Source organism: Hyaena hyaena, unplaced genomic scaffold (assembly GCF_003009895.1).
Source record: "Hyaena hyaena isolate Hyena2069 unplaced genomic scaffold, ASM300989v1 scaffold_130, whole genome shotgun sequence".
Taxonomy (NCBI): Eukaryota; Metazoa; Chordata; class Mammalia; order Carnivora; family Hyaenidae; genus Hyaena; species Hyaena hyaena.
In genome coordinates, this window is record NW_024080762.1 from 457329 (window position 1) to 483420 (window position 26092).

Here is a 26092-nt window from a genome sequence, read left to right on the forward strand (position 1 = left end):
GCTTCATAAAAAAGTCATAACAAATGGGGGGAGGAGCATTTGTAGCAATAAATGATAGAAAAGGGAAAACTCTTCCCAATAGAGAAAGTGCTCCTTCAACTCCATAGGAAAAAAGATAAAAAACTGAAGGAAATGGGGAAAGGGGATGAGAAGAGTTTGGGACTCATCACTTGCTCAATCAGCCACCCTGGTGTAAAGGCAAGGAGAGGGTCGCGGGCTAGAAGAACAATGTAACACAATTGTTATCAGACCCTCGCAGTCTGGGGCTCTAAATAAAGCTCCATTAACATCCATCACCCCAAGTTCCTGCTGTTTCTCTTCTGGCACCTACAAGACCTCTGCCCTCTTCCTCCTCTGCCACAAGTATTTCTGGGAGTTCCAAAAAGGGAGCCCACATATGCTGAAGCATCACCCCGTCAGCTACAATCCCCATATGGCTTCTCTGGAATTCTCCTCTCCTGGTTCAGTGCCTGCTGCCGGCAAAGCCACTCCAACGGTGACCCACGTGTGACTACTGCTGAGGCGGTGCCCCCTTTCCAATGTTCCCAAAGCCTCCATTTCCTGGAACCAGAGAGCACTGGGTCGCGGGTAGAGGTGAGGAGAAAGGCTTTCTCCACTGCTCGGTGTCTGGCCTCCCTGCTAACACCGAGGAGATTAACCCAACTCAAGAGGCAGATAGAGGGGACGGAGAAGGAGGACAAAATGGGACTGTTTCGTTTCCTACTGCTGCTGTAACTAATGACCACAGACCCGTTGGCTTAAAGCACCGCACCGTATTCTCTTGCAACTCTGGAGGCCAGGAGTCCCAGGTCAGTCTCTCTGAGCTGAAATAGAAGTGCTGGCAGGCCTGGCTGTACGCCCTCCAGAGGCTCTCAGGGAGAATCTTTTCCTCGCCTTTCCCAGCTTCTGGAGCTGCCTTCTTTGTGTTCCTTGGCTCATGGCCCCTTCATCCATCTTCAAAGCCAGCAGCAGCGCATCATGCTTCAATGGTTACATTGCTTTCTTGTTCTGTGTCAAACCTCCCTCTCCTTCTCTCCTACAAGGACACTAAGGATTGCCTTTAGGGCCTCCCCAGATAATCTAAAATCATCTCCCCATTTTCAAGATCCTTAATCACTTCTGCGGAGTGTCTTGTCGTATCAGGTAACATCCACAGATTCCAGGGATTAGGAATTGAGTCTCCTTGGGCATCATTTCTTAGACTGCCACAGGGCCAGATGCCATTTGAGTGTCCTCCAGATTGCTCATCTCCTTTCTTCTTAGCCCCCACTCTCTTTCCCAAGTTTAGGAGAACAGCCCCCATGCATATTTATAGATGCAAATAAAGGCTGATATTGGGGAGGAATGTTGTCTATACCAGGGGTGTCAGAGACCCCGCCTGGCAAACCAGTGTCCCGTGATGGAGGTCAGGCCACCAGTCTTAGGCATATGTGGAAACTGGGTGGTTGGTCGGGCCTACAGAGCTAAGCTTCTGAGAAAGTCAAAGCGCCACCCCATCTGGTCACTGAGAGTGTCCCCGGCAAAGACAAGGCTTGGGGCACCAACCAGCTGGAGCTGCTCTTCTCTGGCCCCATGGCCAGCCTCCTCACTAAGGGCTGACAGCAGTGGCATCTTCACACTTGTCACCTGGTCCCTCTATGATCCTCACCCTCGCCACTACTGTACCAACTTGCTGGGCTCACCTCGAGGCTGAAAAAAGATGAATACTGGACATAGGCGCAGGCTGACATCCAAGAGTCACCGTGGGAAGACAGCCTGTGCCCTGAATAGAGAGTCCCCAAACATCCCCCAGTGCAGATGGTCCTGAGATGGGCACTCATCACCAACCTTGTGGGATGGTTTCTGCCTCCAACGACTGCCTTTAAAATGTGGTAGGCAGTGTTTTAAACTTGCCACTCTGCCTTAATCATCAACAACTAACATCTCCATAATCACCATGTTGGCCATTAATAAGAGTGTCACCATGACCACAAGCAGAAAGTTGAGGAAAGTGCACGAGTGCAGAGTGCCACGGGAAGGAGGGCACTGTTGAGATGGAAGGCTGAGAAAATGGTGGCCAGGCCATTAAAAAGCCTGTTTGCCTTTATCCCAGCCCAGTGGAAGTCATTAAAGAGACTTAAGCAGATATGCCAGAGTTACATTTTAGAAAACCACTCTGGATGCATCATGGATGATGGGTTATAATAAGGCAAGGCTGGAGGTAGGGAGGTCCATTAGGAGGCTGCCGTCATAGCCTAGGCAAGAAGTAATCTGGAGTTGTGTCAGTGGACGTGGTAAGGAGTAGACGTACTTGAGAGATATTTATGAAGGAGAATAGCAGGTCATTGGAATTGATTGGATATGGGGGCCAGTGGTGAGGCTGGTGGTGGAAGGAGTCAGCAATGATGCCTGTGTTTCTGGCTTTAGCCACTGGAAGGATGGTGGTCATTCAATGAGTGGGAAGAAGAGGGGTCTTTGGAGAAGAACTTGTGGAATGAGAGGGGGTCGTAAGACACCCAAGAGGCCACTGAACAACCAGATCTGGAGCCCATGGAGAGGTCTGGGCTGAGGGCATGGATGAGAACCGAAGCCAGGGCATGGGTGACAGTGTCTCAGGGGAGAGATCACATAAGAAAAGAAAGCACTTGCAACAACGTCAGGAATGATGTCAACAGGTGCAGAGTCAGGGGAGGAAGCCCTCCTCACACATGGGAAACTGAGGACTGCCAAAGATGTAGAGGAAATCTGGAGAGTGTGTGCTCCTGAAGTCAAGGGAAGAGGATGTTTCAAGAAGAAGGAAGGAAGGAAGGGAATGAAAGGTGGACTTGGTCTTGCTGAAGACACAGGGTAGTGAAGCCTGATCGCTGTGAGCTAAGGAAGGAGTGGCAGTTGAGAGCCGAAGGCGAGGGAAACTCTCCCTTTCGAGATGGTTAGATGCAGTGGGAAAGAGACAATAGGATTCAAAGATGAACTTTTTGTATCAAAGACATTTGATCAGGCTTCAGTGCTGATGGGAAGGACCCTGCAGGAAGAGGTGAAAAGTTTGGGGGAATGGTAACCGATGGAACAGCATGAGGGCAAGGCAAATAGGAAAATACAGTGGGATCACCAGGCAGCACTGAGGTGCATTAAAGACTACGAGGAAGTAGACACTTGAGGAAGCACCAATCAGGGCATCCGTGTGATTTCAGCAAGGCTGCCGGAGCCTGTACACGGTAAGTCCCAGCCCATTCGAGTACGAGGACCTCTTTTTCACTGAAAAAAAATCTCTGGCTTTGTAGCTTCAAAATATATCTGACATGATAGCAGTTGTGACTGAGAAAGCAGCCAATGCCGGCGAGGATCAGATACTGTGTCAGACGTTAAGTGCCAGGAAACCCTGGCTCTTCTTCTGCCCGTGGGAGCTTAGGTAAGTTAGTCAACCTCACTAGCCTCGATTTAATCATCTGTAAAATGGAGATAATACCACTTACCTGACCAGGACTCTAGCAGGGATTACACGAGCTAATCCATGCTAAGCACTTGGCATGGAGCCTGGCACAGAGCTAGCTCCCTGTAAATGTCAGTTATCATGACTATGGATTCAGTGATACTTTAAAACAAATCGGTGTTTTATTCATCACGCTAACACCCACACATGGGGGTTGTCCGCATAGGTGGAGGGCGCATTCCTCATTCAGTCAGCAGGCTGTTCCTGGCAGTGGCTGGGGGGGCTCTGAGACCCCTTGCAGAAGCATGGAGTCTCACGGGGATCCTCAGTCAGTCCATATCTGCTCCTGTCTCATTCTGCGATCTGGCCTCTCCCCAAGGCAGGCATTACCAAGGAAACTGAGGCCCAGAAGCTTACCCATGGGGACATAGGAACCATGGCTGGGGGTGAGGGCGGTGCTGGGAACCGGCCTCACTCACCCCTCTTGCTCTCCTGTGGCAGCTTCAGCCTGTTGGCAGTTCCGCAAGCGCCTGGGCCTGGCTGGGCCCGGGTGTTTGCTGTGTTGCTGCTGTCACCGCCAACTGCTCTGTCAACCGTGGGAGTGTGGGCCTGGGCTCCAGGAGCTGTTGTCCCAACTCTGACTGTGGTTCCAGACTTAGTCACATTTCTGTCCCAGGCTCCTTCACAGTCCCTGTCTCAGCCTTTGTGGTAGCACTGTGGCAGCGTTTGTCATGGTACCTGCCACAGCCTTTGTCACAATACCTGTCACAGCCCCTGTTGCAGCTCCTGTCACAGCCCCTGTCACAGTCCCCATTAGAGTCTCTGTCATAGCCCCTATCATACATAGCTCCTATCACAGCTTCAGCCCCTGTCCCAGCCTCTGTCACAGATTCTGTCTCCATCTCGTCACAGCCCCTGTCACAGACTCTGTCATAGCCCCTGTCAGAGCCTCTATCATAGCTTCTGCCTCAGTTTTGTCACAGCCCCTGTAGTATCTTCTGTCCCAGCCCCTGTCTCAGCCTGTCATGGTCTCTATCACAGCCTGTCACAGCCCCTGTCACAGCCTCTATCATAGACTCTGTCATAGCCCCTGTCACAGCCCATCACAGCCCCTGTCACAGCCTCTGTAGTAGCCTCTGTCCCAGCCCCTGTCTCAGCCTGTCATGGTCTCTATCACAGCCTCTGTCACAACCTCTGCTGCAGCCCCTGTCACAGTCCCTGTCACCTCTATCACAGCCTGTCACAGCCCCATCACAGCCTCTATCACAGACTGTCACAGCCTCTGTCACAGCCTCTATCACAGATTTTTTCTCAGCCTTGTCATAGACCCTTGTCACAGTCTGTCACAGCCTCTATCGCAGACCCTATCATAGTCTGTGTCACAGCCCCTTTCACTCTGTCACAGGCCCTATCACAGCCTCTATCACCCTCTCCCTGGCACTGCCTCTACTCTGGACCCTGCAGGGTGGCCTGTGGAGCACAGCTCTCATTACACAGCGGAACTGTCTCTCTCTGGAAGGCGTCCAGCGAAAGGCTCATGTAATAGCAAGTTATCCTGATGCGCAGGGCTCGTGGGAGGGAGGCTGGGCCGTGGGGCCCGTACAAAAGACGTGCTTTGCAGGGAGCTGGAGAGCAGAGCTCCCAAACCAGCTGCCAACCCTGGCTGTGGCTCCCTGTACGTGCCCACAGGCGTCTGGGGGCCAGGTCCTTGCCCCTGGCAGGGTGACTGAATGGTTTGGTGCCTTTACTTTAATCTCTTTGACCCCACTGTGGGCTTTCAAGAGCAGGGGTTGTATCTGATTCTTTTCTTGTTCACTCACTGCAGAACTGAGTACAGACAGGGCTGGGCTCCCAGGGCACAAGCTGATGGTTGTCCCCAAAGTCCTGGCCGGTCTTAAGTCAGGTCTCTTCACTCCCCATTGCCTCCAGAACCAATCTACCTTTGGGTCTTTGTGCTCGCCCCCTCCCCCCCCCCCGGACCACCAGGGCTGCCGCCCCCAGACTGTTCAGCTGTCCCAGTGCACGGGCTCCCCTTTGCCTCTCTTTTGCTCACACTGTGCCCTTTGCCCGGCATGTGCTGCCTCTCTGCTTCCATTCCACTTTTCCAAACCACACACACCTTCTGCAAAAAGCCGATTCAAGCAGGCCCATTTCCCTCTGCTCCCCTCCCTCCTCCATGTGTTTCCTCCTCCTTCCCCGGGCTCTCCAGCCACTTGTCCACATCACATGACCCTTGTTCCTGGCTTCTTTACAAGAGTTTCTGTCTCTGTCTTATTCTTGTCACAGCCTGCGGTGGCTGGAGATTAGGGGCTGGATCTTTAGCGTTATACAGGAGGTACTCCACAAGTCGGCTCCATAAATAAATGGGTGAATGGCTGAAGGAAAACAGGAACGATGTGAAATGGGGGGAAGAATACGTAGAGGTGTGAGGGAGAGGACAGAGGGAAGGATGGCATCGGGCAGAAGGGAGGAGCCCAGTATTAGTAAGGACCACCTCAGGTTTCCCCAGGGAAGCCCTATCCCCTCCCCCACCCCTGCGTTCCTCACTCCCCCCCAGCCCTCCACCTTGCCCTGTTTGCCAAGCCTCTTCTGCCTCCTTCCCCCCTCCCGGGCCATCCTGCCTCTTCCTTTCCCTCCCGAATTCCTCCAGCACAGGCTGTTGGAACCACTCCGGAGCCCCTGTCTGAGCTCACTTCAGCCCTGATATATGGTGAATTCCAGACCCGGGACAGAGGAGTCTCTGGTACTTAACTTCTTGGCAGCTCAGCTCAGCCAGCACCTCGGAAGCCTCCCCCGACCCCAAGTGCCTCACTCTCCAGCCTGGCTCTGAGTCCAGGTGGCCCAGACGTCCTGGAGCCCTGGTGGGACACAGAGACACAGTCCAGGCCTGGCTGAGCTGTCAGCACATCTTTCTTCTGCCTTCCTGAGAGGAAAGGGGCCATGATGTCCCTGCCAGTGCCCTGGCCGAGTCCTGGGGGAGAAGCCGGGAGTGCAGGATGTGGAGAATGGAGAGAGCAAGGTCTGGCCTGCAGATGAAAGGGCTCTGGTTCCCACCGGGCTCTGGGCACTCACAGGTGGGGCCCTGCAGAGGCAGGGGGTGGAGTAGGGGACAATGCCATAGCCCGCTCTCCCGGATCCTAAAGAAACCAGGCAGACCTGAGAAGAAAGCAGATGGCAAATCCAATAGGAAACTGAACTTGTAGGGACTTTCTTTCAGTAGATCCTTAATGTCATGAGCACGTGGGCTCCCAGGAGTTTTTGCAGTCAGACTCTGAGGGTGAGGATGTTGGGAGGAGGCGTCAAAAGGACCCAATACCCTCCTTCTATGGGGATAGCAGACTTTCTTCTAGAACCAGCTTAGAGCAACCATGTAGTGGTCCCCTAAGGAGGACCCCTACCCTAGGCCTATCCTTTGGCGATGCCTCATTAATCATTAACCCCACAGAGAATGCAGCAGGCCCCACCCCTGTCAGGCTGCTACATTCACTGTTTCCCCCATAAGACAGACGGACAGACAGACAGACAGACAGACAGACACACACACACACACACATACACACACACACACACACACACAGTAGCTGCTGTCTAGAAAACCCAGTTCACTTTCCACTCCCTCAGGAAGCCCACACTCAGGAGCACCATTGCTCTGAGCTTCTGAACCACCTACTCTGACCCTTGATTACAAATTTCTGGTATGGTCTTTCACTGCTTTGACCAGACTGAGAATTGTCCCAAATAGGGCATCTGTCTGTCTTCTCAGCTTCCTTTTTTTTTTTTTTTTTTAAGGGAGAGGGAGAGAGTATGAGTGGGGAAGAGGGGCAGAGGGAATGAGAAAGAGAATCTTAAGCAGGCTCCACATTCAGCATGAGGCTCCATCCCACAACCCTGGGATCATGACCTGAACTGAAATCAAGAGTTGGACAGTCAACCAACTGAGCCACCCAGGCACTCCATTCTCAGCCTCCATCTATTGGTGACTGTGCTCAGGGATGGGCACCAAGGCTTAGTCATGACTGGGTGGTTGATTTGTTCTCTCTGTACATCTACATTCAATTGGACTTGCTTCCATGTTCCTTCCCCTTTCCAGTTTCTTCATCAGGAAGCCTTGAGATGGGACACCTGAGGGAAAGTAGCAGATTCCAATATTACTTCTTGGGGGCCTCATCCTCAGCTCAGGACCACCAGCAGGAAATGTACATATCCTTGATTCCAGCCCACAGAGCAGACCTGCCTCAGAGCAGAGCAGAAGGTGCACCTACCCAAAACAGAAAGATGAAGTTGTACCTGTGTATGGTGGGGGCCTTGAGCATAGAGTCAAGGGTATGACCTCTGAGTCAATTTCCTCAGATCCCACTTAGGCAAGTGCTCATCCCAGAGAGAAGAAAGTCTGCCTTCTGGAGACTCAGCCAAGACTTGTCAGGGATGAAGAATTCAAAGAAAGCAATCCTGCATAGCAAGACATCCTTTTTGTCCCAATAGCAATTTTTAAGTCAAAATCATAATCATAAATCATAAATATATGACCGAAATTGGATTCCAAAGGCTGTCTCCTCTCCATTGGCTATTGAAGGTTTTGTGTTTTTTTTTCAAGTTTACTTATTTATTTTGATAGAGAAAGTGCAAGCAGGGGAAGGACAGAGAGAGGGAAAGAGACAGAGAATCCCAAGCAGGCCCCTCGCTGCCAGCAAAGAGCCTGATGTGAGATTCAAACCCATGAGCCATGAAACCATGACCTGAGCTGAAACCAAGAGTCAGACGCCTAACCAACTGAGCCACCCAGGTGCCCCTGAAGGTTTTATTCACTATTTCATCATTCTGTGTTTACTGAGAACTTACTACAAATGAGATGTCATATTCTGTGCACTCATTCTCATTTGGTCTTCACAATAGCTTATGATGTACACATCATTAAACCCATTTTACACTTGGGGAAGATTGAGGCATATGCAGGCAGTAAATGGCAGAGAAGCATTTAATTCCACAGGTTTTGTTTCCCAGTCTCATGCTCTATTGTTTATGGTGGGGGCTCCCAGACTTTTGGAATTCACAGACCAATAACATTTCAAAAATGATTTTTGGGAACAAACACAGAATCCCATGCCAACTTTTTATTTAGCCGAGGACATAAAAAGTACCATCTCCTAGCACTATGATTTCATAAAAGGGCATTTCAACATAGAAAGTGCAGCAAGGATATGATGTTAGAATAAAGACAGACTTCTAAGAAGGGCAGTTGGCAACCTTACCCTAAAATATCCTACATTGTTCTCTCTCTCTCTCTCTTTCTCTCTTTCTCAGTTAAATTTCAAGCAGGACTGGCCCAAACCTTGGCATTACATGGTGTAGGAGCCATGGCCCTACCTCAGAGCCACTTCTTTAAGCAAGAACAATGCCCTTGGCCCACAAGCAAATAACCTTCAGAATTTCTCAACCCCCTCTGCCCATCTGCCCATCCAGGTCTGAGCCCATCCACCAAATAAGGTCTGAGGCTGATCTATAATAATCAGCTATATCCCCACCCCACTCGCAGCTGATCTTCTGAATTCATATACCTTCCAGGGAAGGAAGCCCATCCCCCACAGCCTCTTCTCTCTTAGACCCAGATTTTTCTGGGTTTGCATTCCAGGAATACCCAGGCCCCCCTAGAGTCCTGCAGAGCCACATCTGTCTCCCAGACACAATCAGTTCCCCACTGAAGCTGAGAGCCACAGGTCTGTGTCAGGCCAGAGGCAGGGCCTTCCCCTTGCTGGGGTCCCCAAGTCCTGGCTACTGTGTTATCAGGTGAATCAGAACAGACCCTGGGCTTTCTAGGCAGCACTGGAAATGAGAAGAGACAAGACCTGGCTGGAGCAATAGGGAGAATACAGAATGCGGGAGCTCCGTTCTTTACCTCCTCTCTGCTTCAACCACACACTCAGAACTGCACCCTACCTGCGTGAGACAGCTGGGCAGCTGAGAAGAAACTGACCTGTGGAGCCCTTGGCTGGAGGTCCAGCTCCATCATTTTCTTGCTGTGAGACATTTGGCAAGTCACTTAACCTCTCTCAGTGCTTTAGCTCTCTCACTTGCAAACGGGAGCAAGAATGTTAGGTAGAGCCACTGAAATCGTAACAATCTGACCATATTTGGCCCACAAAAAATTTCATGTGGTTTAACAGATACGGTGTCAACTGTAAAGTGCTGGATACATGTCTCTCACCAAAGCTAGCTCCTTTCTCCGGGAAGTCCTCCATAGCTACCCCCAAGCTCAGCGAGGTCCCCTTCCTCAAATGGCTCATTGGTTGAGGCATGATTTAGTACACACTTCTTTTCTAGCTTGAGTTTTTTTCTTCTGTCCTAAGGATGTGTCTATGATTCCCCACAATTAGAGCCCATCAAAGGCTGGGTTTCTTCCTCTACCCCCTGCACTGCCAGCATGCTATAGCTGTCCTCCATTAGGGTCTTCACGCAGAGGAGATGGGAGAGGCCAGCATCACCATATTCCTACTTTACCTAATGGTCATTTCTGCACCCAACAGTGATCCTACATGGTCCTACATGAGGGGGTACTAACCAAACTGAGGGTAGGTGAGGGGCTAGAGAGAGAGGAATCTGAGGGCCCTGACCCCTGGCCAGCCTGTGGCAGCAGTGGCCCAGGAAGCAGAAACCTTGGTCATATCCTCCATTCGCTTCAAGGATCCCCTACGGCAGCATAGCTGACTTCTAGGGTCACTCATCTGTAGTTAACATTTATTGATCGGCTCTCTGTCCCTCCTTGTTTTGGTGCTAGGTCCCTGAGATGAATCGAATCTGTCCTACCCTCAGGGAGCTCAGTCCTGGAGGGGACACAGACTGCACTGTGTGTCAGTGTTCAGGTTGATGGGAGATTGTGGGCCATGGGGGCTAAAAGGTGGCACATGGACAAGATCTGGGTGGCCAGGAAGGGCACCTAGAGGAGAGGATGCCCTTACCGCAGGTTACTGGTAAGCCTGTTTGGGCTGACTTCCTGAAGCTGGGGTAGGGCAGACTAGCTTCTGGTTGCATCCAGAAGCCCAGAGAAGTGAGTTAAATGAAGGTCTTCTCCCTATGGCTGGCACATCAGGGCAGGCGGGGCTCCCAGCCCGTTAAGAACACTCCTTCTCAAGGAGACCCAAGGACATTCAAGGATTAGGCCTCCCAGCATCTGTGCAGAGAACTGTCAGCTCAGAGCTGCTCAAAAGTAGAAATGCCAGCTAGTGGTGATGATATCACCGCTAGTCATTCCCTCCCCCCATGGGAGGTCCTGTGGTCCAGTGGGTAGAGCAGAAAAGCACCTGCCAAGCTGCCTCCTCCCATCTTGCTTCCAAAATTTCTGCTCTGAACGGGGCCGGGGAGGTGGTCCCAAGTGGGCTAAGAATGAGAGTAAAAAATCTTTTGAAGAAAAACTTCATGCTATTCCTCAGAGAGATGGCAAGGCTAGGGGACCGTTTTGCCTCTCTCCTGTCAGATTTTGCTGAGGTTCCACTGCAGCATTAACCCAAACTCCAGCCTTCCCTGGCTAACCCCTTCCCTCTGATACCCTGTCCTCATTTCTGAACTAATCTGGGATGTTGGACCTGACAGGATCTGAGTAACCCCTGAGCCATCCAGGTGGCCCCCAGACCAAGGACGGGGTGCGTGGCAGCCCTGCTTGTGTGGATGGGGGGGTGTCAGGCTGTCCTGGGGTGTGGAGGGGAAAAAGAGCGATATCCCTGGCTGAGCTGGTGAGATTTGTCCATAAGCCCTGGAGAACGTACACGGAGAGAGAGGACACACAGCTGGATGGCCTGCGGGCCCGGGGGTGGGGTTGGGGAGCAGACCCAAAGGGGGAGGCGATTGTACAGCTGCTTGGGGGTAGGGGGTAGGGTGGAGCGGGAATTCCTTCAGCGTTGGTCCTTGTAGGGGTGTCACATTTGGATGGGAGTAGGTCCACAGCCAGCTCCAGAGTGCCAGGCCTCCAGAGGAGCCTGCCTATTGGCTCCCCGCTGCAGCCCCGCTGGTCTCGGAAACCCCCATCGGAACCACATCGGAAGAGGTGTGCACGGGGATCGGACCCCCGGTCCGCGGCTGCTGCGGGCGCATTTCCTCGAAGTCATACCTCGAAGGGCTTGGTCTCACCTGAGCGCCCGGTGTCTCCCTGTCTCCCGGAGTTTTCCCCACGCCCTCCTTGCCCGGCAGCTGCGACGCTCCACAGGGGAAAGACCGGCGGGGGATTCGCCCCTCGCCCGTGTCACAGGAAAACCCTGGGAGCAGCCCAGAGGCAGTGCATTTCCTGGAAACCCCCTCTCCAGGCGCCTTGCGGAAAGGCCTGGGGCTCCGCATCTAGAAGACCCGCCCGCCTCCCGAAGGCAGGGTCGGAGACTCAGCTGAGAAGCTAAACCGCTGGGAAAAGGCGAGCCTAGAGCTTGGAGAAGGAGAGATCAGGAAATCCCGTCCCCCCCCCCCCCCGCCAATTCCCCCCGCCCAGTCTTGGGGTGGAATTTCTCAACCGAAGCTGGAGTCCTAGACTTGGGGCGCGCTCCCAGCCTTGGCCATGGAAAGGTGTTCGAGGGTGTAGGATTAAGGACACCTCTCACCCCAGCCCCTAAGGTCAGGCAAGGGTCCACCGTGCGTGCCCGCGGGTCCCGCCCCCCACCCCCTGCCCCCCTCCGAGCCCCCGGCCCGCGCGCGGCTGCTCCTTTAAGAAGCCCAGGTAGGCAGGCCGGGCTGCTGGAGCCGCTCCTATGGCAACCCGCGAGCTGCGGCGGCTTCATGAATATTCCGGGGCGCGGGAGCCCAGCGCTGCCGGAGGGCGCTCCGGGGGAGGCGGCCGCTGATGTAAGCCCGGCGGGCCGCTGGGCTCCGCTCGGCTGCGGCGGGAGCCCCGGGACGGGCCGGCCGGGCTCGGCCAGAGGAGGCGAGGCGAGCTCGCGAGTGGTTGGTCACAAAGCCGGGGCGGCGGGACAGACTTGATAGCCCGCCGGCCCGCGGGACGCACGCCCGGGAGGCGCGCGGGTCTTGCGCTCTGCGCTCCAGAGCGGTTCTCCGAGCGCCGGGGCCGCAGCGCAGCTTCTACCCGCGCCCATTGTTCCCCGCGGGGGCGGGGCGCCTGGAGCCGGGCCGCGCGCCGCGCCCCCGAACGCAGGAGGGAGGGAGGGAAGGAGCTCAGGGTCTCCGCGCCCAGCCCGGCCCGGGAGGAGGCGCAGCGCGGCGAGCCGGGGGACCCGGAGCGGGACTGGGAGCCTCCCGGCGGCACCCAGCCTCCCCGAGCATGGGCGCCTGAGGCGGCCCGGAGCAGGCGGCGGAGGACGCGTCCCTGCTGGCGGACCGACCGGCGGGCGGACCTGGAGCCAGTCGGCGGCGCCGCACCTGCGCCCCTGCCCCGGCCGGGCCCCGGCCCTTGGCGCCATGGACAAGCTGCCGCCGTCTATGCGCAAGCGGCTGTACAGCCTTCCGCAGCAGGTGGGGGCCAAGGCGTGGATCATGGACGAGGAAGAGGACGCCGAGGAGGAGGGGGCTGGGGGCCGCCAGGACCCCAGCCGCAGGAGCATTCGGCTGCGGCCGCTGCCCTCGCCCTCACCCTCGGCGGCCGCGGGCGGCACGGAGCCCCGGGGCGCGGCCCTCGGGGCGGCGGACGGCGAGGGGCCGGCCCGCGGCGCGGGCAAGTCCAGCACCAACGGCGACTGCAGGCGCTTCCGCGGGAGCCTGGCCTCGCTGGGCAGCCGGGGCGGCGGCGGCGGCGGCTCCGGAGCGGGGGGCGGCAGCAGTCACGGGCACCTGCATGACTCCGCGGAGGAGCGGCGGCTCATCGCCGAGGGCGACGCGTCCCCCGGTGAGGACAGGACGCCCCCGGGCCTGGCGGCCGAGCCCGAGCGCCCCGGCGCCTCGGCGCAGCCCGCAGCCTCGCCGCCGCCGCCCCAGCAGCAGCCGCAGCCGGCCTCCGCCTCCTGCGAGCAGCCCTCGGTGGACACCGCTATCAAAGTGGAGGGAGGCGCGGCCGCCGGCGACCAGATCCTCCCCGAGGCCGAGGTGCGCCTGGGCCAGGCCGGCTTCATGCAGCGCCAGTTCGGGGCAATGCTCCAGCCTGGGGTCAACAAATTCTCCCTGAGGATGTTTGGCAGCCAGAAAGCCGTGGAGCGCGAGCAGGAGAGGGTGAAGTCGGCGGGATTTTGGATTATCCACCCCTACAGCGACTTCAGGTAAGGAGGCCGAGGCGATCCTGTGGGTTCCCTGAGCGGTCGCAGGCATGCTTCCTCTCTCAGCCCTGCCTCTCAGCCAGAGTTAACTTTCCTTGCTCGCGCGGGGAGCTCCGAGAGAAGTGGGGCGCCTCTAGGCACCGAGACACCCCCAGACCTCCTCCTGCACCGCGCTGGGAACTTTCTTCTGTGTTCTTGCCCTCTTGGGGTCTGGGCCACATTAGAGGCAGGCTAAAAAGGTGTTCCGAGGCTGGCCTAGCCCTGCCGGCAGCCAGGGTAAGGCTCTGCCACTTTAAGCCACACATCCCACTTCCCTTTTCTGGGCTGCAGAGTCAGGGTGGCCATCCTAGAGGCAGTTCCAGGTCATTCAGCCAGAAGAGCTGGGCCACGAAGGGAGACAGACTTCTTGGCAGAGGGGCCAGCTCCTTGGGCACTGACCCCAAGCATTAGTATCGCCTTCTGGTGCCTTGGGAAGCTGCAGCCCCGGAGGGAGAGCTAGGCCCCTGGAGGAGGGAGGTCACTAGGGCCTCAAGTCCAGGATAGAAGCCCACCGTGGCCACCTTAACCCTGGGCCCAGACCCTCATGCCAAGTGGTGGGCCAGCAGCAGACATCCCGAGCATCTGGCAGGACAGAATGACCTTGCTCATAGTGGTCAGGGAAGATGCCTGGGTCCTGACTGACAAGCATCTCTGTCCTGTGACCCCAAGCTCATCCTGCGCCCCATCATCACCCCAGTGATCCAAGCTCCAGCAGCTACTAGGACTCTCATGGGTCAGTCACGGGTCCCCAAACACATGGTGTAACCGCCAGTCAGGGAGAAGGACCCTGCCCCCTCCCCCATCCCCTGAGTCAGATGCCACCAACAGAGTAGATACCACTTGGAGCCCGAGGGGGTATCTGCAAAACAGGAGATTGGGGATTGCCTCTAAAGTTGAAATAAGGGATGACCCCCATCCCAGTCAAGATCTTATGGTCCCCCAGGCTCCCCCTGAGTTTTTCTGATACATAGGACAGAAGTGAGAGTCTGAAAAACATTCACCCTTTAAAGCTGGATCTAATTCATTCTCTCTCTCTCTCTCTCTCTGAGCCCTGCCCCCTATCTAGCTCCCTTCTCTGCCTACCCTGCTTGCCTGCTAATATAAATGGGTGTTTTGCCAACCCAGAGCCCTCTTTGCAAACTCCGGGGAAGCCAGGTTTGTAATGAGAGCAAAGCCATTTTCCATCCAATGAGAGAGATTTCTTGTGTTGGGAGTGACCAGTCAGGCAACACACGATGGCTTAAAATAGTGGTGAATAGAGCCCCCGCCCCCCCACCCTTCTTTTTTTGAGGGACTGTTCTTCCTAACCCTAATATCCAGGGTTCCCATTCTAGAGGGTGTGGGAGGCCAAAGGACAGGCTAAACAGACAAGAACAGTCTTCAAGTTCAGTGAGCAGATGTGGATCTTCCCACCAGGAATTGTGGCTGGTTCCCAGGGCCAGGTTCCTAAAGTGTGGCCTTCCCTCTGGTCAGTACTGGGACTTAAGGATCAGCCTGAGCGAGGGAGGAGGGGTCAGGGGTTGTATCTCCTGCACCCTCTGGGTGTCCTGGGCTTCTGTTCCTCCCTCTGAACTTCTGGGTGGTGGTAGCAGGTGGGCTGTGCCACTATCAACCACTTCAGATTGTTGAGGGGCTTTTCCTCCCCTTGTTCATTTTCTCGCTGTCTTCGATGTCTGAAAGCCTCTGTTCAAGGTTCCCCATTCACCTGGCATGTGGGGGTGCCAGGGGGAAGCCCAAGGCATGCCTGGCCTCCCTAGACAACAGTCTTGGATTGAGCACCTTCTGGGAACTGGACCTTCCTTATCCTGGATGGCGAAGAGCTGGGTTGATTGCATCAATGGGGTGCTCCCTGCTGCCTTCCTGATCCTACTCTGCCCGTCTTGGCATGTCTGTCTGCAGTCCCCCGACTGCAGAATCTCTCACTAACTGCAGGCTGCCCAGGACATGGCGGAGCGGGGGTGGTGATGGGGGAATAGGGAAGGGTGGATGCAGCAGGATTGATAGTGGGCAACAGGATAAGGGTCAGGCTGGGCTTTGAACTTGGGTTTTTGCAACAAGCAACAGGGACAGGTAGCTGGAAGCGCACGTCTCTGTGCGCAGCCCTGTAGCTGCCTGGTGCGGGGTGGGGTGTGAGAAAAGAAATCCAAGAAAGACCGTCTGTGTGTGTCTGGAGGAGCAGTGGTCATAACCCTAGGCTAAAATAGCTGCCACATCTGCACAAGGTCAAAGAGGCAAGGGCCTGGCTAAGTCTTCTGAGCTTAGGAAACCCACCAAACTAGTGTCACCCCCACCCCTAGCACCTCAAGCTCAGTCCCTTGAGTTTCAGCCACTGGCCTTGGGCTTCTCTATAGAGCCAATCCCCACTGCCCAGCTCAGCCTTCACAAGAGCTTCTGCAAGCATTGCTTAGGCCAGTTGAGGATTTATTCATCATTTTGACGGGCAGGAAGCATTGATCCAGCCGAATTGGTTTAATAAAGAATCGCCAGCAAACCATGATAGATTGAGTTTGCGGTTTGGAGTTCAGGGCTCCCTGTCATGGGCTGCTTCCGGCATCTCCCATTCCTGGGGGAGGAAGGTTGGGTGTCTTTTCCAAGGGCTGGAGTGGCCTCTGCTCTGCAGGACCCGCAGAACCGGGGTCATGTCTAACAATTGACTTTTCTTGGCTTCCTGTGCTTTTCCTTACCATGGCTCTGGATATTCCATGGCTCCTGTGGGTTTGTCTGGCCTTCCTTTCTCCGGTCGCCTTTTGAAACATATTTAAGGTTTGGTTGGGTTCTTGGGTCCTGGAAGCGTCCTTCCTTCTATGTGAACCATGTCCTGGGACCCAGGCTTGGCAGTGGGAACCTGGAACAAAGAAAACAGTGTGTTTTCCAAGAGAGAGGAAGAGAGTGGGGACCCACAAGCCTGTTGGGCTTTTAAGTGTCGGGCACAGGGGGTTTGCCTGGGGGTGTGTACGCCTAGGTGTCTGTCTGTGAAGGTGTCCTGGGGCCGTGTGGGTGGACATGTGGGCTGGTACAGAAGTCCCTACATGGGATGTCTGTTCTGGAGCTACTCCCGTGCCTCCAACTCTAGTTTGGCCTTGAGAGTGGAGGCAGACAGAAGCCTGGCCCTTCTCAGCCCTCCACCCCTCCCTCTTCTAGCCTGAGCCTTCTGAGGCTGTGAGGAAAGGAAAGGAAGGGCCCTAAAAGGTCCTTTCCTTGGGGCAGAAACAGCTGGGCTCTGAAGCCATGGAAACTAGGCCAGTGCCCTGATAAATCCTAAAGGTGGCCTAAAACTGAATTCTCATGCTGGCCCCTGGTCCCAGGCACTGCCATTGCCCACCTCCTATCACCTGCCCAGCCCTGTCTGCTGTGGGGCCCTGCTGGGGTTATGAGCTTTTTCTGAGCCTCAGTTTCCCCACCTAGAGAAATGAGAATCTTGTTGCCCACTTCAGACACGACTTGCACAGCTGTGATCACCCGGTGGAGGTAAGCGGCTCCAGTGCACTGTCAGAGCCCAGTGATGCCACTGTGAGCCATACCGTCCCCCCTCTCACCGCCTCCTTCCCTTAGTTCTGAGTGGACCAGATGGGCCTCTGTCCTTGGCTCAGTCCAGTGGTTCTGAACCTGTGTCAGAGACCTAACTGAGAACCTGCTGGAAACTATAGGGTCTCTATTGAGAAAAATGCACATATATCCAGACACAATAGGATGCTCAATGTCTGGGGTCTGTGGACTCCCTAAGTTGAAAACCATGTAGGTTGTGAACCGCACTCTGTCTAGACAATCCCAGAAAAGAGCCTTGGTCTGGCAGGGCCAAGTGCTAGCCTCTTAGAGCTAGCCTTCCTTGGGGCCCCCTGTAACCTGAGGCCGGGGCCTCCCACTGCTGGCAGGATGGAAATGAAAATGGAGCAGAGTCAGATGCCTGAAGAAGGCACTCTGGGGACTAGTTACTTTTCTATTTCCTCAGTCCCACGCCCATCCCTCTCCCCTTCAACCTGGGGCAGGACTGTTTGCACAGGAGGTGGTGAGGAAGGAGGAGGGAGCAGCGGGGCTCTGGGGTGGGGGGGTTCTGAGGCCCCTCCCTGGGTGGGCCTTCCTGGGGGCCATTGTGCAAGAATGCTGCTCCTGCTAGTGGAACAGAGGAATATAGGCGCTCACTCCATGTTGTGGGGTAGAAAGCCAGGCCAAAAGGAGCTGCAGGCCTTGCGGCGCCAGGGGAGGGGGAAGGGCGCCTTGGTGCAGAGGGGAATTCCAAGGTGAGCTGCCTGGGCGGTGCTGTCAGCTGGCACAGTGGGCAGTGGGATTCTCCAGGGATGAGGACGTGCTCAAGCTGATGAGGCTGGGCTGGTGGCAAAAGCCAGCACCCAGCTCGGGGCCGATGTGCTCTGGGGATGCCAGGTGCACAGAAGGCCCATGGGGCCAGGCCCCTTACATCCCCTGGTTGGGGAGGGCTGGGCTCCAGGTTCTCCTCTTGCAGGACTTCAGTTTGTGATCTGGTTACTACATGATGAGGCTGGGGGCCGCTGCCCTGCCCGGCCCTGCCCTGCTCGCTCCCTTAGCTTCTGTGAGCTGTGATGCTTCGGGCTGTCAGGTGGCCTGCCTCACACAGTGCTGGGATGCCTGCCTGCCTGTCTGTCTGCTTGTCCATCTGCCCTCCTCTCCCGTGCTGTAGGGCCTCTGGGTCTTCTGGGATGTCCTCTCAGGCCACCACAGCCACCGTCATCCAGCTGTCCCTGCCTGACACACCTCCGGGCATTTGGACGGAGCTGTGTTTGTTCTAATGCTGTGCTTCTCACATTGCCATGGCATCCAACTCACCTGGGCATCGGGTTAAACTATAGATTCGGACTCATTAGGTCAGAATTAGGGGTGGGGTTTGACATTCTGCGTTTCTGATAAGTGCTCAGGTGATGCTGATGCTGCTGGTGCCCAACCCAGAGCTAAGCTTGTAGGACTGGGGTTCAGATCGTGTGTATATTCTATGCTTGGCCGGGGCTCCCTGAGGGCAGAGACTCTGTCTTCTCCCATTGACCTCTAGTACTGAGCACAGCAGGGTGAATTCTGTGAACTGGGTTGAGCAGCCCTCAGCCACAGAGGTCAGCCGCAAGCCTGGGAGTGTTGGATTCACAGACCTCCCTGCCTGCCTGCACTGCGGCTTGGACCCTGCTGGCCCTGGGTGCTGGTCGTTGCGATGGAATGAACAGGGGCAGGCCAGGTGGCCAGAGGACCCTAATGAATCCATCTGGTCCCCTTGCCTGGGTGCTTTCTCTCCCATGCAAAGGGCCAGAGGAATGGGCCCGGCTGGAGGAGCAGGGGCAGGGAGTGCAGTGACTGCTCTGCTGCAGGGAGGTTTCTGGGAAGAAACAGATGTCAGTGAGAGAGTCCAGAGAGGTGTCAGGGTAAGAGAGTCGGTGTGAGGTGCCTCTGACAGTGGCAGCCTGGGAAGAGGAAGAGACCTCCAGTAACAGCAGCTGCCTTTGTGCCTTGAGATTGTGGTGGAGGGGGGTTGTCTGAATGTTAATACCCCCTCCACTGCCCCACACCATGCCTAGCAGGCTCCCTGATGGGCTGGACTTGTCACTTCTCTCTGCCCCTTCCCACCTTGGAAAGCACAAGTGTACATACAGATGACAGAGCTGGCAGTGTCCTCGCAGCCTGAGTGGCCCTTGTCACAACACTGGCCATCGTGGGGGAATTCACCCAGAGTAGAGGCGCAGCCCCAGCCACCCCGGCAGGGAGGAGGGGCTTGTCGTTCAAGCAAGGAGGCAGCCAGCTCCCACACATACACCCCTTGGCTCAAGGACTCTGACAAAGCCGCTACTGCCAGTTGCTAATTAATAGAAGGGCTACTAAGGCCGGCCAGGCGGTCCTGCTTGGTCCCAGGGGATGTTGAAGAATCCACGTTTCCCAGCCAGAGCAGGCCATGGAGAGGACAGGGGCATTGCCTTGGCTTTGGAGAGGATGTTCTCTGCCAGCCGGGCTTTACTGAGAAAGCATTGCCAGGGCCCTGGAAATCTGTGATCCCAAAGCCTAGGAGGCCACTCAAAGACACTCTTAATCATCAGCACCTGCCCTGAATTGGGGTGGGAGCAGCACAAAGAGGTGGTGAGCTCCCCGTCACCAAGGGTACTCAAGATGTGACAGCAGTACTTAGATGAGAAGTTGCTAAGCAGCATCCCATGAACCAAAGACAGCACCCAGATGTGTTCTGTTTGGGTAGCATAGTGTGTCATAACAAATCAGAGACAGTGTTTTAAAATGGAAAGATGTAACATAAAAATTTGGCTTTCGGGCTTCTCCTGAAACATTGGGAACTCTGGCAGTTCTGGCCCCGCGTTCCCACACCATTGCAGGCAGCTGGAACAGACTAGAAGCTGCCCCTTTAGTCTGACTTCTGCTCCCCAGTTGCCCACTGTCCCTAAGGCCCTATACCCAGCCATGTCATTCATGCACCTTTAGCTGCCTGACTCCTGTGTTCTGAGTTTACAACCCTAGATTCAAACCAACGGAGACTAAAGCCAGGTGGACTCACAGATCAATAGCTACCATTTGTGAACTGTCTATACCATGTACCAAACTGTCAGAAGCTTTAGGTCTCATATTTTAATTACTCTTCACAGTAGCCTGAACAATAGGTTCTGTTACCCCCAGTTTCCAGATAAAGAAACTGAGTCTCTGACAGGAGAAAAAAAGATTTGCCCCACATCATGCAGCCGTGAAGTACCAGAACTGGAACTTGAACCTGGTCTCTAGGACTGTAAAGACATTCTTGTGCCTCTTTTCCCCTCTTTCTTCCTTCTTTCCCTCCCTCCTTCCTTCCTCTCTGTCTCCTTTTTTTTTTTTTTTAAAAATTAGCTTTTAAAAGCTAGATTAAAGGGGGGTGATGGGCATGGAAGAGGGCGCTTGTGGGGATGAGCACTGGGTGTTATATGGAAACCAACTTGACAATAAACTATTAAAAAAAAAAAAAGCTAGATTACAAGAGTAGTTCAAGAAAACATTCTCCGGAGAATAAAACAGGTGATAATGTTTGACCACACAGCATCGGTGAGGAGGGGCTGTGGGAGATGGGGCTGAACCAGCATGGGAAATGTAACAAGCCTCAGAATACCAGATCTGGACAGGCCTTAGCAAGCTCCTGGTCTAAAGCCTCTATTTTACAAAAGGGGAGCAGAGGGGCGCCTTGGTGGCTCAGTCGGTTGAACATCCGATTCTTGATTGCGGCTTGGGTGAGGATCCCAGGGTCATGGGATAGAGCCCTGAGTCAGCCTGTGTGTGGAGTCTGGAGGGTGCTTCAGATTCTCTCTTTCCTGCTGCCTCCTCCCCCACCCATGCATTCTGTCTCTAATAATAATAATTAAAAGGGGAGCAGGGGACTAGGGAGGGGAAGCCACTGGCCCAGGGTCACAGAATAAATCCATGTCAGTTCCACAGTCCACCCCTAGACCCCCGCCAGAGGTCCTGAATGGTCTGTCACTGGAGCTTTTTCTGATGGCAGCTACATGCCTGAATTTTGAGATGATAGGTACTTTCACAGTCCCTTCTTAACTTAAGCTTATCCAGTGAGAAGGGAGTCTTTCCATATTGGAAGATGCAGCATCTCCAGGCTGAGACGAGTTTGCCCTGACCCCCCACCCCCCCGCCCCCGATGCTAAGGCTGCTCCGCCCCTGGGGATGCTGAATCAGGGTCCTGACTGGTGCGGGGGCTGTTGGGATTTTGGAACCACATCCAGATGCTGTTGATGTGCCTGTTCTTCAATAGGGGTGATTAGGGGAACGGGGGCGAGCAGCCAGTGGTATCTGTGTTCTCTCCACCAGAGAAATAGGTGGGCACGTGGTCTATTCCTCACATCCTCCAGAGAAGTGAGGAAGTGGAGTCCCGGTTTAGGACTCCGTGTGTGTCCAGGGTCGAGGCTCTATCTGAGGCCATGGTCTGGACCCACGCTGTGACCAGAATCAGGGTTCAGCCTGGGACCAAGATAAGGCTTTGGTCTGAGGTCAGGAACTGGAGTCCTCCAACACCAGTACCTTCCTGAGGTGGCCAGGGCTTGGGACAAGGTAGGCATGTGGCCCAGCCCGCCTTGTGTCCTTCCCCTTCTTCAGGCTCCCTGAGCTCCTACACCTCTTAGCATCTGAGCCAGCTGCCTCCGGTCCTCTCTGGGAGGTAAAGTACAAATTATAAATAAACAACAGTGCCACTGCTGCCGCCGCGGGAGCCACCAAATCTCACACGTGACGGCTCCCCGCCCCACTCGGCTCTCGCATTGTTTGGGGCTGGTGTCTGTCTTCCCAGCCAGGCAGCCAGCTCGTGGCTCCAGCTCAGGGCTGGGCAGAGGCGTGTGCCGGCTTGACGGAGGGGCTCCCTATGCCCCACCGCACTGTACCCCCTGCTCCACAGACTGTGGAGCCAGCAGCAGGGCCTCCGGGTCTGCTCACGGCAGCTGTGGGGGCCTGATAATTGGCTACGGCTGATTTTGTGTCTGTCTAAGCATTTATCTGTGTGGGTGGACGTGTTATGTCTGCGTGAAGAGGCTTTCAGAAATTAATACATAACATGGGGCTGGCTAATACACTGTCTTCTGGGCTTGGGGGGGCAGGCTTAAGGTAGGGGTGGGGGGTCATGCCCCCTCAGAGACCAGATGCTCCATTCCAAGACTGTTTTTCACCCACTGTCGGGGAGGGGTCACTACCTACCTGGCAAAGAAGAGAGTAGGGTTTCAGGTCCTCTTAGGGTAGATCAGTATGGATTGATGGTTAGTCAGGGAAGGCTTCCTGGAGGAAGCAGATCTGAGCTGGATCTGAAGGAAAGAGAGAGACCCATTCAGCACATTTGCTTGGAAGCAGGTTTCTGGGAGATGGAGCTAAGGGGCTGGGGTGGGCTTTGGCAAGCACTAAGAGCAGGTTACTCCAAATCTGTCTTTTTTAAAAGATTTATTTGAGAGAGAGAAAGAGAGTGTGCGCGAATGAGCAAGGGGCAGAGAGAGAGGGAATGAGAGAGAATCCCACACAGGCTCTGCACTGTCAGCGCCTAGCCCTGAGCAGGGCTTGAGCTCACCAAATGCAAGCCTCGAACTCAAAAACTGCGAGATCATGTCCTGAGTCAAAGTTGGATGCTTAACTGACTGAGCCACCCAGGTACCCCCAAAATCTGCCTTTTCGCACCTGTACTCATTAAGCTCTGCCCGTCACCCTTCAGGACCCTGACCCCACTGCCTTGGGTCTTGCTCCTGATGCTGTCTGAGTCCGCGTGCCTATGTTTGCAGGCGTATGTGGGTCTCTCTGGACTCTCTGGGCTTTTGTGGCCCACGGGGCTCTCCGGCCACAGCTGCACAACCTCTGAGAAGACCCCCTTTCCCTGCTGTACTCAGCCCGGAAGGCAGGTGTTGCCACCGCATTAATGTCACGGAGTGTGTGGCCTGGAGCCCAGAAGTAATTACCCTGCAGTTCCCTATTGCAGGCTGGAGCAGCCCGTGTCAATGATTAATGTGAGTCCCCAGCCACTCATGGCCAAAGCCAGCCAGGGGTTTCTCCCACCTATCGTGTGTCAGAGGATACGAGGTGCTTGTTCTTTTCTGCAGGGACAGGAAAGACCCTCAAGCCCACAGGGCCACCAGCACCTTTTAGAAGGAACATGGGCCAGCAGGGAAGACTGCGGCTAGGGCCTGCGTGTACAGCATCGGGGCCAGCCCACCCTGGAGCCCGCGGGGACTGTCATCCGGAGCTTTCCTCGCTTGTAGCCGTCCACCCCTTCCACGCCAACTTTGCCCCTCCTGGCCCTCCTCCTGTTCCGCTGTATGACCTCAGCAAAGTCCTTTCTTGTCTCAGTGTCCAGGGTCAGGCCTCAGTCTGAGACTGAGAAGAGAGCAAAGCTAATTGCCCAAATAGGTATTGAACCCGTAATCCTGACCCCATTAGTACAAATTGAGCCAGCAGGGCAGGGACAGCGCTGCTGATGAGTAGAGCTGATGAGAACCTCCCTCCCTCTTTCTGGAGACTCCGCCGAGGCCTATCCAGGCATGATCCTGGAGTTGTGCGGCGCCTGGGCTCTGGGGGCCCTGGGAATTCCTTACACGCCGGCCTCTTTCTGGGGAGGCTCTGCTAGCCCTCAGTGCTGGGGGCCAGGGCCCCTAGCGTGTCGCGTGGCACCCGGCAGTCTGCTGAGCTCCCCCGTTAGGTCATGGCCCCCTTGGGAGTGCAGAGCAGGCCCGCTTTTTCTTGTTCCTGGGCAAACCCCAGCCCCCTTCTCCTCCCAGCCATCTCTCCTGGGGGACAGTCTTCCCCTCCTGGAAGCTCAGACCTGGCTTCAGAGGAGTTTAGATGTGAGGATCCATGGAGAGCACAGGTCGTGAGGAGGCAGCCGTGACTGGAGGGGTCCTGGGGACAGGCTGGCAGCACCGTGGGCTTTGGAACCGGCAGGGGAAGGAGATGCGACAAGCTGTTTATTCTGTCCCAGAGGCTCTGAGGAGTCCTCATCCCACTATGTTGCTTTACCGCTTCCAGGGGCAGAGCCCAGCCCCCGCCATCATGAGAAGGAGGCCAGTGAATGGTCTGCTCTGCCCCATCCAGCTGTGAGGACAGAGCCCAGGCCTCACCTCCCTGCACCTGGCTTTCCTCATCTGAAAACGCTTCTGGAGAGGGGCTGGGTTTTAGCAAGCCCCCAGAGTTGAGATTGGCAGGCTGCAGAGCCCTCTGGGAGCTGTATGCACTTAAGGATACCTGGGCCTCCCTGTATGGGGCCCGGTGGGGGCAAGTGTGGGGGAGCACCCAGGTGATTCTACTTCTGTCACTTTAGGAGCCAGTGAGCTGGGCACCCCAAGGCCCTCTCTGTGCACACAGTCTGCAGCTCTTCGACTGCACCACATCTGCCTCAGCCCTCCGGTGCTCTCCAGAGCCTGGGGGTGAAAAAACGCTTGCTCCCCAGCCTGCCATCCAAGCCCATTTATGATAGGCCCTTCTCCGGGGAGTCATTACCTTTTCTTGTGTTAGCCATCAGAATTGTAAAACTCCGGGGCTGGCGGGACCCTAGGGAACACGGCCCTCACTCTGCGTCCGTGTCACACTGTGTTTTCCTGGACAGAAGGCAGCGGAGTCCCATCTGGCTCATGTCCTCAAGAGCCCAGGCATCTCCAGGGAACCCCCATCCTAGCAAGAAGGGGGCCACGTAGACCCTCCCAGAGTCAATATTTAGCTACTATCGTGGGGCAGCCCTCCCGCGGCGTCCTTGTCCTCGTTAGTCTCATCTGTCACCAGAGCACCACTTCTGCCCTGAATCCATCTCATTTCCCCCTTTGAACGGGCGCTCCCTCGTTCAGGAGCAGGTGAGCGCTCCTACCTAAGTTCCCCCGAGGTTGAGTCCATGTGCTGCTCCACAGCAGTACGCTATTTTTGTTCCATTCTCCTGAGAGGGGACAGCTGTGCTTGAGCCTTCTTTGTTTTCCGTAAGCTGGGTGGGTAACTGCTAGCTCCCTCCCCATTTTTCCCCAAATGGTCTTGTGAGCTGGGTGAAGCTCAGAGAAGTTAGGCCACTAGCCTGAAGGCACACAGCATCCTGGCAGCTGGGAGCGCTATAGAGTAGATGACCCCTGCTGTACATGGGTGTGTGTGTCTATGTACGCTTACCCTTACATTAGTGTATCAGTGCACACACAGACTGAGGGTCTCCAGCGAAGTCTGAGCCCATCAGAGGAGCAATGTGTTGATACCTTGGTATTCCTTATGGCCGGGCCCATGCTCAGTTGTGCCTTTGAGGAGGTGCAGCCACAGTCCTTTCCCTGGAGGAAACTCTCTTCCTCTGCAAACTTCATGGCTTCCCACGGCCCCAGAAGAGCCCTGACTACTCAGTCTGGCCTTCGGGGTGCCCCGTCTTCTCTGCAGACCAGTGTTGGGTTGGCGGATGAGGCGTCAGAGTTCCCTAAGGTTTATACTCTTCTCTGGGGGAGCTTTCCGTCTGGCCAGCTGCCCTTGGCTGGCCTCGTTAGCCTCCGCACTGCAGAGATGCATAGAGTTGGCCGACTCTTTAGAGATCGTCTGGCTCCACCCTCTTTTATCAATGGGGAAACTGAGAAAAGGATTATGAGAGGCAGGGACTTGTTCAGGGTACACAGCAAGTGAGAGATGGACAGGGGACTAGGACCCAAGACTTGTACGCCACTGGCCTACATTCCTTCTGTTGTCCAGCATGAACCTCATTCCTGTAACCGCGACACTGACCTTCCTGACCGGTGGACACACTCAGGCCACGTCCTGTTTGGGGCCTTAGTGCCCAGCAGGCCGCGCTGCTCCCTGTTTCTCTGTCCACGTTCTCAAGCCTGGCTGAATTTCCCCTCCATCTATCCCCCCACCCCCCCATGCTGCAGAGCCAGACCATCCCCTCACTACCCGCCCCCACTGGCTTACAGCCTCATCTGCCCCTGGAAATGGTCCGGACCAGTGGGTCTGTCTGGCTGCAAGACTGAGGGCTCCTTGCGGTGGGACCAGCCCACACATG

At 55.5% G+C, this 26092-nt stretch overlaps 1 protein-coding gene across 1 annotated transcript in view; it reads left to right on the forward strand.

Moving 5' to 3' along the window:
• The first annotated feature begins 12796 nt into the window (after positions 1-12796).
• The window catches only part of HCN4 (hyperpolarization activated cyclic nucleotide gated potassium channel 4), a 41637-nt gene continuing 28341 nt past the window's right edge, over positions 12797-26092 (forward strand). The window contains exon 1 of the mRNA XM_039237885.1: positions 12797-13587. Coding sequence (XP_039093816.1) covers positions 12797-13587 — 791 coding nt within the window. The remainder of the gene's footprint in view (positions 13588-26092) is intronic.